Source organism: Oncorhynchus kisutch, linkage group LG7 (genome assembly GCF_002021735.2).
Source record: "Oncorhynchus kisutch isolate 150728-3 linkage group LG7, Okis_V2, whole genome shotgun sequence".
Lineage (NCBI taxonomy): Eukaryota > Metazoa > Chordata > Actinopteri > Salmoniformes > Salmonidae > Oncorhynchus > Oncorhynchus kisutch.
The window spans coordinates 56,335,759-56,353,874 of record NC_034180.2 but is presented as its reverse complement, the minus strand read 5'-3'; the positions used below and the strand labels follow the sequence as shown (position 1 = coordinate 56,353,874).

Genomic DNA, 18,116 nt, shown 5'->3' with positions numbered 1-18,116 from the left:
TAGCTCTCCAGGAACAGGGTCGGAGTTTTAACCTACAGGAGGGTATCTCTCCAGGAACAGGGTTGGAGTTTTAACCTACAGGAGGGTAGTTCTCCAGGAACAGGGTTGGAGTTAAAACCTACAGGAGGGTTTCTCTACAGGAAAAGGGTCGGAGTTAAAACCTACAGGAGGGTTTCTCTCAAGGAACAGGGTTGGAGTTATAACCTACAGAAGGGTAACTCTCCAGGAACATGGTCGAAGTTAAAACCTACAGGAGGGTATCTCTCCAGGAACAGGGTTGGAGTTTTAACCTACAGGAGGGTAGTTCTCCAGGAACAGGGTTGGAGTTAAAACCTACAGGAGGGTTTCTCTACAGGTTACAGGGTCGGAGTTAAAACCTACAGGAGGGTATCTCTCCAGGAACAGGGTTGGAGTTATAACCTACAGAAGGGTAGCTCTCCAGGAACATGGTCGAAGTTAAAACCTACAGGAGGGTATCTCTCCAGGAACAGGGTTGGTGTTTTAACCTACAGGAGGGTATCTCTCCAGGAACAGGGTTGGAGTTTTAACCTACAGGAGGTATCTCTCCAGGAACAGGGTTGGAGTTTAAACCTACAGGAGGGTTGCTCTCCAGGAACACAAGCCTCTCCAGCCCACCAGAAACATTAGTATGTCCTGTAGCATGTATTGGCTCCCGAGTGGAGCAGCGGTCTAAGGTAATGCATCTCAGTGCAAGAGTCTTCACCACAGACCCTAGTTCGATTCCAGGCTGTGTCACAACCGGCCGTGATTGTGCACCGCCCTACGGGACTCCCAATTGGCGCAGCATCGTCTGGGTTAGGGTTTGCCCGGGGTAAAAGATCATTGTATATAAGAATTTGTTCTTAACTGACTTGCCTAGTTAAATAAATAAATATACTGTACTATTTACAGTACATGTAATGTAGTGTTTACTACAGACAGACAGCAGACTGAATGTTGCATAATCCTACAGACTGTACCCTATGTAGAGACTTTGAACACTGACATACTGTACCCTATGTAGAGACTTTGAACCCTGACAGACTGTACCCTATGTAGAGTCTTTGAACACTGACATACTGTACCCTATGTAGAGTATATGAACCCTGACATACTGTACCCTATGTAGAGTCTATGAACCCTGACATACTGTACCCTATGTAGAGTCTATGAACCCTGACATACTGTACCATATGTAGAGTCTATGAACCCTGACAGACTGTACCCTATGTAGAGTCTTTGAACACTGACATACTGTACCCTATGTAGAGTATATGAACCCTGACATACTGTACCCTATGTAGAGTCTATGAACCCTGACATACTGTACCCTATGTAGAGTCTATGAACCCTGACATACTGTACCATATGTAGAGTCTATGAACCCTGACAGACTGTACCCTATGTAGAGTCTTTGAACACTGACATACTGTACCCTATGTAGAGTATATGAACCCTGACATACTGTACCCTATGTAGAGTCTATGAACCCTGACAGACTGTACCCTATGTAGAGTCTATGAACCCTGACATACTGTACCATATGTAAAGTCTATGAACCCTGACAGACTGTACCCTATGTAGAGTCTATGAACCCTGACATACTGTACCCTATGTAGAGTCTATGAACCCTGACATACTGTACCCTATGTAGAGTCTTTGAACCCTGACAGACTGTACCCTATGTATAGTCTATGAACCCTGACATACTGTACCCTATGTAGAGTCTATGAACCCTGACATACTGTACCCTATGTAGAGTCTTTGAACCCTGACAGACTGTACCCTATGTATAGTCTATGAACCCTGACATACTGTACCCTATGTAAAGTCTATGAACCCTGACAGACTGTACCCTATGTAGAGTCTATGAACCCTGACAGACTGGACACTATGTAGAGTCTATGAACCCTGACAGACTGTACCCTATGTAGAGTCTATGAACCCTGACAGACTGTACCCTATGTAGAGTCTATGAACCCTGACAGACTGTACCCTATGTAGAGTCTATGAACCCTGACAGACTGTACCCTATGTAGAGTCTATGAACCCTGACAGACAGGACACTATGTAGAGTCTATGAACCCTGACAGACAGGACCCTATGTAGAGTCCATGAACCCTGACTCATATGGACCCTATGTAGAGTCTATGAACCCTGACAGACAGGACCCTATGTAGAGTCCATGAACCCTGACTCATATGAACCCTATAGACTCATATTAATCCACCAAGAACACAGTGTTATATTAATCAGTAGGCCTAGTCACTGTTAACATCCCAAATAGCATCCTAATCCCTATATGTTGCACTACTTTTGACCAGAGACCTATGGATAAAGCAATTCCAATTCAGAATGTTCCTAATTGAAAAGCATTGAATAGAATTAGGGTTTCGATGTACTTCCTGAATTGACTGGAATTGAAATGGAATTGACCCCAACCCACCTACTGCGCATGACAATACAATTGGTACCTTACATCGATGATGTTGGAGTCGACAAAACCAGGAAGCCTCTCGTCCTTGCAGACGACTCCAGCGTCCTCATCGTGTGTACAGTCACTGTTGCCCCAACCCCGAGATTTACACAGCTCAATGCTCTTCTCTCCTCCGTTACACTGCACATTATCCAGCCAGATCTTCCCTGCATGGAGAGCAGACAGACAGTCATTAATAGTTACCACTTTACAGTGGTACTCCACTCTCCTTTTCACCTCATTTAACACCTGATTTACTGAACTAAAGATGGAGGCTGATGACGTCACGAGTTTCCATCAGACCAACACCTTGAATGCCAAGCTCCTTCTAGTTTGCAGTTGTCTAAAATAACACTTTATCACTTTTCAACAGGAAACGTTTCAAACGTCTTTAACATGACGCCATGCTCTGACATACAACATATTAAATAATAATAATGTATAAATAGAACATATTCAATTATAATAAGCAGAACATATTAACTAATAATAAACAGAACATATGAACTAATAATAATTAAAAAATAACATATTAAGTAATATATAAACAGAACATATTAAATTATAATAATATATAAACAGAACATATTAAATTATAATAATATATAACCGTGCTTCTACACCTGCGTGCTTCTACACCTGCGTGCTTCTACACCTGCGTGCTTCTACACCTGCGTGCTTCTACACCTGCGTGCTTCTACACCTGCGTGCTTCTACACCTGCGTGCTTCTACACCTGCGTGCTTCTACACCTGCGTGCTTCTACACCTGCGTGCTTCTACACCTGCGTGCTTCTACACCTGCGTGCTTCTACACCTGCGTGCTTCTACACCTGCGTGCTTCTACACCTGCATTGCTTGCTGTTTGGGGTTTTAGGCTGGGTTTCTGTACAGCACTTTGAGATATCAGCTGATGTACGAAGGGCTATATAAATACATTTGATTTGATTTAAACAGAAGGTATTAAATAATAACATATAAACAGAACATAATGATACATGCCATTTTGCAGTAGGTCCCTCACCTAGTCCCTTGCCGTACTTGGCACTATGTGTCCACCCCGTAGCGGAGACGAAGCCCAGCTGGCGACAGAGGACGTTGGCATTGGACAGAGAGAAGTCATCATCACAGATGGTCCCCCACTCTCCCTTGTAGAAGACCTCGATGCGCCCCTCGTTGTGCTTCCGGGGGTACCCCACCAGACGAAACTGCAGCCGGTCATTCTGGGGTTTGGGAGAGGTGGTGCCCTGGGTAGGGGGCGTTGTCTGGGCCATGATCCAGGCTGGAAGCCAAACAGCTAACAGGAAGCTGATGACTGAACATTGCTGCCACCATCTTGAGGTCTTCATCTTTCCGACCTGTAGGGGCAGGGACAGGAGAGGTCAATAGGTCCCCTGGGAGGGACAGGAGAGATCAATAGGTCCCCTGGGAGGGGCAGGAGAGGTCAATAGGTCCCCTGGGAGGGGCAGTAGAGGTCAATAGGTCCCCTGGGAGGGGCAGGAGAGATCAATAGGTCCCCTGGGAGGGGCAGGAGAGGTCAATAGGTACCCTGGGAGGGGCAGGAGAGGTCAATAGGTCCCCTGGGAGGGGCAGGAGAGGTCAATGGGTCCCCTGTGAGGCACAGGGACAGGAGAGGTCAATAGGTCCCCTGGGAGGTGCAGGAGAGGTCAATAGGTCCCCTGGGAGGGGCAGGAGAGGTCAATAGGTCCCCTGTGAGGCACAGGGACAGGAGAGGTCAATAGGTCCCCTGGGAGAGACAGGAGAAGTCAATAGGTCCCCTGGGAGGGACAGGGGAGGTCAATAGGTTAAAATTGGCATAAAAACACACAGATTCATTTCCACCGGGCTGGGGGGGGGGGGGTGAAACAGAGATGCAGCTTGAGCCGCACCCACTTCAGCATATATAATCAACGAATTAACGAGGGCACACATCCAGTCAAGTGTGGCTGGTAACGACTCACATCAACACCACTGTCATCCCTCCCTGCTCTGTCTACTGTGTTTTGCTGTGCTTACTTCCTGTAGCAGATTGGTGGGCGGAGTAGGAGAGGTGGGCGGAGTAGGAGAGGTGGGCGGAGTAGGAGAGGTGGGCGGAGTTGGGAGGGTGGGCAGTGCTGATGGGGTACACCTGTGGGATAAAGCCACTGTTTCCCCATTCAGCAAGAGATTCCTCTCTCCATGCATACAGGTACCTTTTGGTTGTTTGGTTGTGGAGTTGGCAGTTGACACCTAATTTACTGACCTTCATGCCTCATCTGATTATTGTTGTGAGTGTTTACTTTATTTATAGAGGAAATTAATTTAGTTATTCCTTTACTCAGAGTGTGGTTTCCCATTGTTACAATCTTGAAACAGGTTTTAACACAACCCCTGCATATTTTATTTGGCGTACCCCGATGGCATTACCCCAGTTTAGAAATACATGCCCTATAACACACGGGAAATTATACCTAAACCTACCTATATACCTATACCTACCTCGGCATAAACACACCCCACCGAGCCCCAGGACAGCAACACAAACAGATGCCACAGAGACCCAGGACAGCAACACAAACACACCCACCGAGCCCCAGGACAGCAACACAAACACACCCACCGAGCCCCAGGACAGCAACACAAACAGACCCACAGAGCCCCAGGACAGTAACACAAACACACCCACCAAGCCCCAGGACAGCAACACAAACAGACCCCACAGAGCCCCAGGACAGCAACACAAACAGATGCCACAGAGACCCAGGACAGCAACACAAACAGACCCCACAGAGACCCAGGACAGAAACACAAACATACCCCACAGAGCCCAAGGACAGCAACACAAACAGACCCCACAGAGACCCAGGACAGAAACACAAACAGACCCCCAGAGCCCCAGGACAGCAACACAAACATACCCCACAGAGACCCAGGACAGAAACACAAACATACCCCACAGACCCCAAGGACAGCAACACAAACATACCCCACAGAGCCCCAGGACAGCAACACAAACAGACCCCACAGAGCCCCAGGACAGCAACACAAACAGACCCACAGAGCCCCAGGACAGCAACACAAACACACCCCACAGAGCCCCAGGACAGCAACACAAACACACCCCACAGAGCCCCAGGACAGCAACACAAACACACCCCACAGAGCCCCAGGACAGCAACACAAACATACCCCACAGAGCCCCAGGACAGCAACACAAACACACCCCACAGAGCCCCAGGACAGCAACACAATTAGACGCCACAGAGCCCCAGGACAGCAACACAAACACACCCAACAGAGCCCCAGTACAGCAACACAAACACACCCACAGAGCCCCAGGACAGCAACACAATTAGACCCAACCAAATCATGATTACTTGACACATTGGAAAGAATTACCAAAAACAGACCAAACTAGAATGTGATTTGGCCCTAAACAGAGGGTACCCAGTGGCAGAACACATGACTATGTACAGACTCAGTGAGCATTGCCTTGCTATTGAGAGAGGTCGCCGTAGCGAGACCTGGCTCTCAAGAGAAGACAGGCAATGAGCACATTGCCCACAAAATGAGGTGGAAACTGAGCTGCCAAATATATGACCATATAAGGGCACATATTTCCCTCAGATTACACAGACCCACAAATTACAAAACCAATGCAATTTTGACAAACTGCCATATCTATTAGGTGAAATGCCACAGTGTGCAGTCACAGCAGCAAGATTTGTGGCCCGTTGCCATGTGAAACTAAGACAGAAACTAAGACAGTCGTGAAGAGAGCACGACAAAGCCTATTCCCCATCAGGATACTGAAAAGACTTGTCATGGTTCCTCAGATCCTCATAAGGTTCTACAGCTGCACCATCGAGAGCATCCTGACTGGTTGTATCACTGCCTGGTATGGCAACTGCTCGGCCTCTGACCGCAAGGCACTACAGAGGGTAGTGCGTATGGCCCAGTACATTGGCATATCACTGTTGTATTCGGCGCATTTGACAAATAAAGTTTGATTTGATTTGAAAAGGGCAACCAGTGGAACACAAACACCATTGCAAATACAACCTATATTTATCTGTTTTTTTAATCTTCCCTTTTGTACATGAACTATTTGCACATTGTTACAACACCGTACATAGTCAATAATATAACACTGGACATGTCTATTTTAATACTTTTGTGAGTGTAATGTTTACTTTTCATTTCAAATCAAATGTAATTTGTCACGAGCCGAATAATAATAACAAGCCCTTAACCAACAACGCAGTTCAGAAAAGAAATGTATAAATAATGAAAGATTTCACTTTGCATTGGCAATGTAAACATATTGTTTCATATGCCTATAAAGCCCTTTGAATTGAAATTGAATTGAGTGAGAGATTGAGAGAAGGAGAGAGTTACAGAGAGTGAATGGGAGGGAGAGACAGAGAGAGGGACAGAGAGTGAATGGGAGAGAGAGACAGAGAGATGGAGAGACAGAGAGAGGGACAGAGAGTGAATGGGAGAGAGACTCTTTAACATCATACTTAGCTCTGGCATCTTCCCCAATATTTGGAACCAAGGACTGATCACCCCAATCCACAAAAGTGGAGACAAATTTGACCCCAATAACTACCGTGGAATATGTGTCAACAGTAACCTTGGGAAAATCCTCTGCATTATTATTAACAGCAGACTCGTACATTTCCTCAATGAAAACAATGTACTGAGCAAATGTCAAATTGGCTTTTTACCAAATTACCGTACAACAGACCATGTATTCACCCTGCACACCCTAATTGACAATCAAACAAACCAAAACAAAGGCAAAGTCTTCTCATGCTTTGTTGATTTCAAAAAAGCCTTCGACTCAATCTGGCATGAGGGTCTGCTATACAAACTGATGGAAAGTGGTGTTGGGGGTAAAACATACGACATTATAAAATCCATGTACACAAACAACAAGTGTGCGGTTAAAATTGGCAAAAAACACACACATTTCTTCACACAGGGTCGTGGGGTTAGACAGGGATGCAGCTTAAGCCCCACCCTCTTCAACATATATATCAACGAATTGGCGAGGGCACTAGAAAAGTCTGCAGCACCCGGCCTCCCCCTGCTAGAATCCGAAGTCAAATGTCTGCTGTTTGCTGATGATCTGGTGCTTCTGTCACCAACCAAGGAGGGCCTACAGCAGCACCTAGATCTTATGCACAGATTCTGTCAGACCTGGGCCCTGACAGTAAATCTCAGTAAGACCAAAATAATGGTGTTCCAAAAAAGGTCCAGTCACCAGGACCACAAATACAAATTCCATCTAGACACTGTTGCCCTAGAGCACACAAAAAACTATACATACCTTGGCCTAAACATCAGCACCACAGGTAACTTCCACAAAGCTGTGAACGATCTGAGAGACAAGGCAAGAAGGGCATTCTATGCCATCAAAAGAAACATAAATTTCAACATACCAATTAGGATCTGGCTAAAAATACTTGAATCAGTCATAGAGCCCATTGCCCTTTATGGTTGTGAGGTCTGGGGTCCGCTCACCAACCAAGACTTCACAAAATGGGACAAACACCAAATTGAGACTCTGCACGCAGAATTCTGCAAAAATATCCTCCGTGTACAACGTAGAACACCAAATAATGCATGCAGAGCAGAATTAGGCCGATACCCACTAATTATCAAAATCCAGAAAAGAGCTGTTAAATTCTACAACCACCTAAAAGGAAGCGATTCACAAACCTTCCATAACAAAGCCATCACCTACAGAGAGATGAACCTGGAGAAGAGTCCCCTAAGCAAGCTGGTCCTGGGGCTCTGTTCACAAACACAAACACACACTACAGAGCCCCAGGACAGCAGCACAATTAGACCCAACCAAATCATGAGAAAACAAAAAGATAACTACTTAACACATTGGAAAGAATTAACAAAAAAACAGAGCAAACTAGAATGCTATTTGGCCCTACACAGAGAGTACACAGCGGCAGAATACCTGACCACTGTGACTGACCCAAAATTAAGGAAAGCCTTGACTATGTACAGACTCAGTGAGCATAGCCTTGCTATTGAGAAAGGCCGCCGTAGGCAGACTTGGCTCTCAAGAGAAGACAGGCTATGTGCTCACTGCCCACAAAATGAGGTGGAAACTGAGCTGCACTTCCTAACCTCCTGCCCAATGTATGACCATATTAGAGAGACATATTTCCCTCAGATTACACAGATCCACAAAGAATTCGAAAACAAATCCAATTTTGAAAAACTCCCATATCTACTGGGTGAAATTCCACAGTGTGCCATCACAGCAGCAAGATTTGTGACCTGTTGCCACGAGAAAAGGGCAACCAGTGAAGAACAAACACCATTGTAAATACAACCCATATTTATGCTTATTTATTTTATCTTGTGTCCTTTAGACATTTGTACATTGTTAGAACACTGTATATATATATAATATGACATTTGTAATGTCTTTACTGTTTTGAAACTTCTGTATGTGTAATGTTTACTGTTCATTTTTGTTGTTTTTCACTTTATATATTCACTTTGTATGTTGTCTACCTCACTTGCTTTGGCAATGTTAACACATGTTTCCCATGCCAATAAAGCCCTTGAATTGAATTGAATTGAATTGAATTGACAGAGAGATGGAGAGACGGAGAGAGGGACAGAGTGAATGGGAGAGAGAGACAGAGAGATGGAGAGACGGAGAGAGGGACAGAGTGAATGGGAGAGAGAGACAGAGAGATGGAGAGATGGAGAGAGGGACAGAGAATGAATGGGAGAGAGAGATGGAGAGACGGAGAGAGGGACAGAGAGTGAATGGGAGAGAGAGGCAGAGAGATGGAGAGACAGAGAGAGGGACAGAGAGTGAATGGGAGAGAGAGATGGAGAGACGGAGAGAGGGACAGAGAGTGAATGGGAGAGAGAGGCAGAGAGATGGAGAGACGGAGAGAGGGACAGAGAGTGAATGGGAGAGAGAGACAGAGAGATTGAGAGACGGAGAGAGGGACAGAGAGTAAATGGGAGAGAGAGGCAGAGAGACGGAGAGAGGGACAGAGAGTAAATGGGAGAGAGAGACGGAGAGAGGGACAGAGAGTAAATGGGAGAGAGAGGCAGAGAGATTGAGAGACGGAGAGAGGGACAGAGAGTAAATGGGAGAGAGAGAGAGAGAGATGGAGAGATTATGAGACGGAGAGACGGAAAGACGGAGAGATTGAGAGACGGAGAGACGGAGACCTGTTAAAGACGGCGCTCATCTGTTTTCTAGCGCCAGGATTGGTAATTTACCTGTCTTATATGAGCTGGCTTGCGCTGAGGTGGGAGGAGTGGCAATATCTGAGACGTGTCCTTCTAAACGTGCTCCAAAGTACCAAATTCAGGCAGCGCTGATGGGGATGTTTAAGACCCCCAAAACCTGAGCTTAGCGATAACGTGATTGGTTATGGTGTGGATTTCACAGTGGAAGAACAGCCTATCCAACCGTAACACACAGTGCCCATATGCACATGGAAAGAGAGATGTGCATTTTGTGCCCAAAAACCTAATATTTTGTCAAATAAAAACGTTTTTTTTTTAACCAATTTGATTCAAACCAAGCATAGCCTCCCCTCCTCTCAATGAACGCTGTGTGTTTTTGTCCTGCCCAATGCATTCACCAATCAGTCAAGACTACCATCAAGGGATTGGATCATGAGTGGATCGTGATTGGATCGTGATTGGATCGTGATTGGATCGTGATTGGATCGTGAGACCACTAAAATAAATCTTAATCACCAAAGCTGTTAATAAAGATCCAGTTTGGGAGCATCCCATTTATCTATGTAGACTATTACATTATTATAACCAGCATAACCTCTCTATGTAGACTATTACATTATTATAACCAGCATAACCTCTCTATGTAGACTATTACATTATTATAACCAGCATAACCTCTCTATGTAGACTATTACATTATTATAACCAGCATAACCTCTCTATGTAGACTATTACATTATTATAACCAGCATAACCTCTCTATGTAGACTATTACATTATTATAACCAGCATAACCTCTCTATGTAGACTATTACATTATTATAACCAGCATAACCTCTCTATGTAGACTATTACATTATTATAACCAGCATAACCTCTCTATGTAGACTATTACATTATTATAACCAGCATAACCTCTCTATGTAGACTATTACATTATTATAACCAGCATAACCTCTCTATGTAGACTATTACATTATTATAACCAGCATAACCTCTCTATGTAGACTATTACATTATTATAACCAGCATAACCTCTCTATGTAGACTATTACATTATTATAACCAGCATAACCTCTCTATGTAGACTATTACATTATTATAACCAGCATAACCTCTCTATGTAGACTATTACATTATTATAACCAGCATAACCTCTCTATGTAGACTATTACATTATTATAACCAGCATAACCTCTCTATGTAGACTATTACATTATTATAACCAGCATAACCTCTCTATGTAGACTATTACATTATTATAACCAGCATAACCTCTCTTTGTAGACTATTACATTATTATAACCAGCATAACCTCTCTATGTAGACTATTACATTATTATAACCAGCATAACCTCTCTATGTAGACTATTACATTATTATAACCAGCATAACCTCTCTATGTAGACTATTACATTATTATAACCAGCATAACCTCTCTATGTAGACTATTACATTATTATAACCAGCATAACCTCTCTATGTAGACTATTACATTATTATAACCAGCATAACCTCTCTATGTAGACTATTACATTATTATAGACTATATGTCCATCATGGAACATAAACCATGTAGACTATATGTCCATCATGGAACATAAACCATGTAGACTATATGTCCATCATGGAACATAAACCCCTCCATGTAGACTATAAATCCATCATGGAACATAAACCATGTAGACTATATGTCCATCATGGAACATAAACCATGTAGACTATATGTCCATCATGGAACATAAACCATGTAGACTATATGTCCATCATGGAACATAAACCATGTAGACTATAAATCCATCATGGAACATAAACCATGTAGACTATATGTCCATCATGGAACATAAACCATGTAGACTATATGTCCATCATGGAACATAAACCATGTAGACTATATGTCCATCATGGAACATAAACCATGTAGACTATATGTCCATCATGGAACATAAACCATGTAGACTATATGTCCATCATGGAACATAAACCATGTAGACTATATGTCCATCATGGAACATAAACCATGTAGACTATATGTCCATCATGGAACATAAACCATGTAGACTATATGTCCATCATGGAACATAAACCATGTAGACTATATGTCCATCATGGAACATAAACCATGTAGACTATATGTCCATCATGGAACATAAACCATGTAGACTATATGTCCATCATGGAACATAAACCATGTAGACTATATGTCCATCATGGAACATAAACCATGTGGACTATATGCCCATCATGGAACATAAACCATGTAGACTATATGTCCATCATGGAACATAAACCATGTAGACTATATGTCCATCATGGAACATAAACCATGTAGACTATATGTCCATCATGGAACATAAACCATGTAGACTATATGTCCATCATGGAACATAAACCATGTAGACTATAAATCCATCATGGAACATAAACCATGTAGACTATATGTCCATCATGGAACATAAACCATGTAGACTATATGTCCATCATGGAACATAAACCATGTAGACTATATGTCCATCATGGAACATAAACCATGTAGACTATATGTCCATCATGGAACATAAACCATGTAGACTATATGTCCAATATTTAGGCCAAATTATTTTCCTGTAACATTTGCTTGTTTTCCATTTAGTTTGATTAAAAACAAGTCCTTAGTTCCACAGCAATGTGTCTGTCTTTCTTATCTTGGACATCAAGCCAAGGAGCATCAAAGAACTTTATTTTAATTCAGCTAGTATCCCCTACCTACCCCTACCTATAGGCTACTCCATTCAGCTAGTATCCCCTACCTACCCCTACCTATAGGCTACTCCATTCAGCTAGTATCCCCTACCTACCCCTACCTATAGACTACTCCATTCAGCTAGTATCCCCTACCTACCCCTACCTATAGGCTACTCCATTCAGCTAGTATCCCCTACCTACCCCTACCTATAGGCTACTCCATTCAGCTAGTATACCCTACCTACAGTGTATAGACTACTCCATTCAGCTAGTATACCCTACCTACAGTGTATAGACTACTCCATTCAGCTAGTATACCCTACCTACAGTGTATAGACTACTCCATTCAGCTAGTATACCCTACCTACAGTGTATAGACTACTCCATTCAGCTAGTATACCCTACCTACAGTGTATAGACTACTCCATTCAGCTAGTATACCCTACCTACAGTGTATAGACTACTCCATTCAGCTAGTATACCCTACCTACAGTGTATAGACTACTCCATTCAGCTAGTATACCCTACCTACAGTGTATAGACTACTCCATTCAGCTAGTATACCCTACCTACAGTGTATAGACTACTCCATTCAGCTAGTATACCCTACCTACAGTGTATAGACTACTCCATTCAGCTAGTATACCCTACCTACAGTTTATAGACTACTCCATTCAGCTAGTATCCCTACCTGCAGTGTATAGGCTACTCCATTCAGATAGTATCCCTACCTGCAGTGTACAGGCTACATCCCCATTTCCAAAGAGAGCCTTTGTCTGGTTACCAAAGACGAGCTCCTCCAAACATATTGAAATGATTCCGTCCAATAAGGCCATATCAACGGTGGTCCTCGGCTGAGCAAGGCAGTTAACCCACTGTTCCCCGGGCGCTGAAGACGTGGATGTTGATTAAAGGCAGCCCCCCTCACCCCTCTGATTCAGAGAGGGGTTGGGTTAAACGTGGAAGACACACCTCTCTGATTCAGAGGGGTTGGGTTAAACGTGGAAGACACACCTCTCTGATTCAGAGGGGTTGGGTTAAACGTGGAAGACACACCTCTCTGATTTAGAGGGGTTGGGTTAAACGTGGAAGACACACCTCTCTGATTCAGAGGGGTTGGGTTAAACGTGGAAGACACACCTCTGATTCAGAGGGGTTGGGTTAAACGTGGAAGACACACCTCTCTGATTCAGAGGGGTTGGGTTAAACGTGGAAGACACACCTCTCTGATTCAGAGGGGTTGGGTTAAACGTGGAAGACACACCTCTCTGATTCAGAGGGGTTGGGTTAAACGTGGAAGACACACCTCTCTGATTCAGAGGGGTTGGGTTAAACGTGGAAGACACACCTCTCTGATTCAGAGGGGTTGGGTTAAACGTGGAAGACACACCTCTCTGATTCAGAGGGGTTGGGTTAAATGCAGAAGACACATTTCAGTTGAATACATTCAGTTGGACAACTGACTAGGTATCCCCTTTTCGCACAACCACCAGCTATTGCGCTCATTATTCCAGCAGTGAAAATAGCAAAAATATTTCAGACACACCCCCGGACCTATAACCCTACAGCCAGCGCTGAGATAGGTTTGTAAAAAATGTCCTTTGAGTGACAGGCAATAGCGCTTGAAAGAAAATCAGTAATTTCAACATTTGAAGTGATCGTCACTAGCTAACAGACACAAAGTCATAATTAGGCTAAACCCCACCCATTTATTCAATTTATCTTTGTTAAACTCTTATTTTCACCTAACCATAACCTTATACCGAACCCTAAAGTAAGACCAAAAAACAATTGTTGCGAATGCAGACTTTGTGGCTGTGTTATCTAGTGGAAACCACTTGAAGCCCTCTCTCCCTCGGATTTTTACGTGCAGAATAATACGAGATGCTCTGAGACCAGGTCTCTCTCTCTTCCTCTCTCTCTCTCTCTCTCTCCAAAGGACAATTGATGAAATAAGGCTATTAACGCTACACGATTAATACTATTATATAAGTTATCAGGACACTTTACAGGCAAATGGCAGATTAATACGTGAGAATTTCCTCAGGCACTAAGATTCAGACTACACACCAATATTGTAGTCATTAGCATTACAACACCAACGTGATGGTTATGTGTTAGACGGGACAGACTTGCTTTTGGGACAGATATGAAAAGACAGTTATCATTACCTGTGCTGATAATATCCCAGACACGCCACGGTACCTATAAATTACTATCCAGCTGTCTAACTTTCCAGCCGTCTGTCTAGCTCATGTAGGTTCAAGTAGATGCTCATCTTTCTCAAACCACAACCTGAACGTTTCAAATGTTACCAAGTAGTTCTTCTACATTTATAAAATGTATAATTTGGAAAGGAAGAATGAGGAGATGTATCTTAGCAAGTACCACATCACTGCCCCGATGACATTTGTTTTACCCTAACGGAAAAAGCTTGAACTTACCGGTTACAACGTGTCCAGCCTCGGAAGTTTTATAACGGTTTTAGATGGTTCCAGGGATAGACTTCTATACTAAATGGTATTTTCTCTGTTTTCAAACGTTGACAAAATAAACATTGAAATGGTTTCGTCTTGATTTATGCACCTTAATAGAAGCGTTCAGTGTGCGGGGCTTGGACCTCCTAGCCAATTGACTTTCATCCCGTCTGTCTGTACATTGCCAGCTGTACAGCCCTCAGAGAGAGAGAGGAGGGAGAGCTGGAGCTGATTCGTCGATTTGTTGCACGACTTTAAAAGGGGACGGATTTCCCTGAAGACACTGCCCCTTTCATGGATGATTTTGTAAGAGATTTTCCACTTTCATAACGCTTTTATAACATCAATAAAAATGTTCACAATAATTCATATTTATGTCTTTCTATTTCCAAGAAGATATAGAGAAACATCTGACTTTCATTACCATTATTTAGGTTATGACAGCTTTCTAAAAACAGTTTTCCTCTGATTTAATTTGACTATCTTTCAATCGAAAACACGTGGATTTCCATTACAGAATTTGCAACAAGTAAAAGTAGGCTGTTTAAGCACCACCTGACATTAAAATCATTTATTTTCCATACCAAATACATCTATTACAAACACTGTAATAAAACAAAGGCACAAACGGTTCTATGCACATTGTTCATGTTATGTCACCAAAAGATGGAAACATTGGTTTATGGAGTGAAAGATGGGTCTGATTTTAAAGTTGCCAATGATTTCAAGTCTGTATGTAGGCAGCAGCCTCTCTATGTTAGTGATGGCTGTTTATCAGTCTGATGGCCTTGAGATAGAAGCTGTTTTTTCAGTCTCTCGGTCCCTGCTTTGATGCACCTGTACTGGCCTTCTGGATGATATTCATCCTCTTGAGGTAGAAGAGGCACTGTTGCGCCTTCTTCACCACGCTGTCTGTGTGGGTGGACCATTTCAGTTTGTCCGTGATGTGGACTCCGAGTAACTTAAACCATTCCACCTTCTCCACCGCTGCCCCGTTGATGTGGATAGGGGGGCTGCTCCCTCTAGTTACTGAGTTATCTGCACAGTTATAGCCCAGAAGATCCTGTAAAAGTCATAGTGTGGTGTGTATGCCAGTGGGCAGTTGCCAGAGGAGAGAGACATTTGTGCAGCAGGTAAAACAATGATATACTACAACAGACAAACTAGATAACCAGCCAAACTACACACCATATTTTGAATTGGCTATTTTGCTAGTTAACTATTAAGCTATTAGCATGCATTAATGTTAAAGTCATATGCAGTGTGTTGGGTGTTGCTGAGAATTGTTTATACTAGTCTTCTCTTTTCAGCAGTAGGCATTTACTTTCCAAACTGTACCTTGTTCCTGCAAAATAAAGGAAACACTTGAGTAAATAAGTGATACAAAGTATATGCTGTGTGGTGGGGTGCGTTTTCCTGGCATGGTTTAGGTCCACTAGTCGAATCTATGCCACGGAGCATTGAAGTTGTTCTGGATGCTCATGGAAGCCCAATAACCTTTTAATAAGACACGTTGTTGGTGTTTCCTTTATTTTGGTAGTTACGTGCGTGTGCTTGTGAGAACATTTTAATACACTGTTATTTTGTTAAACTATTGATCCTCTGTCGCAAAATGTAGCTCTCTGGTATATTTTGAACACTGAGATCCTGGTATGTAGCCTGTAGAAAGACAGACAATCCTATGAAGACATGCTTTTAATAAATGTCACTTTAATCATGTTTACATATCTTACATTACTCATCACATGTACTGTATATACTGTATTTTCTACCATCTATTGCACCTTGCTTATGCCGCTCGGCCATCGCTCATCCATATACTTATATGTACATATTCTCATTCACCCCTTTAGATTTGTGTGTATTAGGTAGTTGTTAGGGCATTGTTAGATTACTTGTTACATATTACTACACTGTCGGAACTAGAAGCACAAGCGTTTCGCTACACTCGCATTAACATCTGCTAACCATGTGTATGTGACCAATAACACCTGATTTTTCATAAATGTGCTCGCTTTGATCTAAAAATCCGCTCATGCCTGTCAACGCCTACAATAATTCTAGTCAGACGCGCTCAACACATCCCATCTGGAGGACTCTTTGATCTAATACCGGAGTAGCCTAATGGTGAAGGTGCATGAAGATATGACGTCATCGTTTTGAGCCCTACCCACAGAGTTGTTCAACTACGGCGTGCGACATGGTTCAATGTGCCAGTCAATCAGCACAGTCTACCTTTTAGTTTTTTTTCTCAAATGGACTCCGTCTAGGAGCTAGAACCGTGATCATGTATACTGTACTAATGCTGATTTAAACATTTTAAAAAGAGGAACGGAGAGAAATGTACAATACGGCAAACGTAGCAAACGAGGCGTTTGTGGTGAGGACACTGGGGGCGCCATCTTTATGCACCCTACCGACTCTGGATAAGCCATCAGCTGTTTGTGGTGAGGACACGGGGGCAAGCGACTCTGGATAAGCCATCAGCTGTTTGTGGTGAGGACACGGGGGCAAGCGACTCTGGATAAGCCATCAGCTGTTTGTGGTGAGGACACGGGGGGCAAGCGACTCTGGATAAGCCATCAGCTGCTGATGGTGGCAGAGAGACACTTCTCAAATCCTCTCTGTCTGGATGGTTCGGTTAAAGGCTAATGCAGATTTCATCAGACTATTGGTGATGGAATTACACTCAAGTGTAAACTTCCAGTCATTTTTGGGTAGGGGGTCTTTGGGTAGGCTGGTCTTTGGGTAGGGGGGTCTTTGGGTAGGGGGGTCTTTGGGTAGGGGGGTCTTTGGGTAGGCTGGTCTTTGGGTGGGAGCAGTCTTTGGGTGGGAGCAGTCTTTGGGTGGGAGCAGTCTTTGGGTAGGCTGGTCTTTGGGTAGGCTGGTCTTTGGGTAGGCTGGTCTTTGGGTGAGAGCAGTCTTTGGGTGGGAGCAGTCTTTGGGTAGGCTGGTCTTTGGGTAGGCTGGTCTTTGGGTAGGCTGGTCTTTGGGTGAGAGCAGTCTTTGGGTGAGAGCGGTCTTTGGGTAGGGTGGTCTTTGGGTAGGGTGGTCTTTGGGTAGGGGGGTCTTTGGGTAGGGGGGTCTTTGGGTGGGCTGGTCTTTGGGTAGGCTGGTCTTTGGGTAGGGGGGTCTTTGGGTGAGAGCGGTCTTTGGGTGAGAGCAGTCTTTGGGTAGGGTGGTCTTTGGGTAGGGTGGTCTTTGGGTAGGGTGGTCT

General features: G+C 43.6%; 2 protein-coding genes across 8 annotated transcripts in view; one reads left to right on the top strand and one right to left on the bottom strand.

Moving 5' to 3' along the window:
- Positions 1-15,071, bottom strand: part of LOC109896517 (lysyl oxidase homolog 3B-like) — a 104,368-nt gene extending 89,297 nt beyond the window's left edge. For all 3 annotated transcript variants that reach the window (XR_004210687.1, XM_031829403.1, XM_031829402.1), the window contains exons 1-3: positions 14,867-15,071; positions 3,499-3,832; positions 2,480-2,643 (exon numbers count right to left, since the gene is read on the bottom strand). Coding sequence is in view for 2 of the 3 variants with exons in the window: in XM_031829403.1 (XP_031685263.1) it covers positions 2,480-2,643; positions 3,499-3,823 (489 nt within the window). In the remaining variant the exon portion in view is untranslated. The remainder of the gene's footprint in view (positions 1-2,479; positions 2,644-3,498; positions 3,833-14,866) is intronic.
- Positions 1-18,116, top strand: part of LOC109882006 (attractin) — a 715,620-nt gene that overhangs the window by 224,905 nt on the left and 472,599 nt on the right. The window lies entirely within an intron of this gene.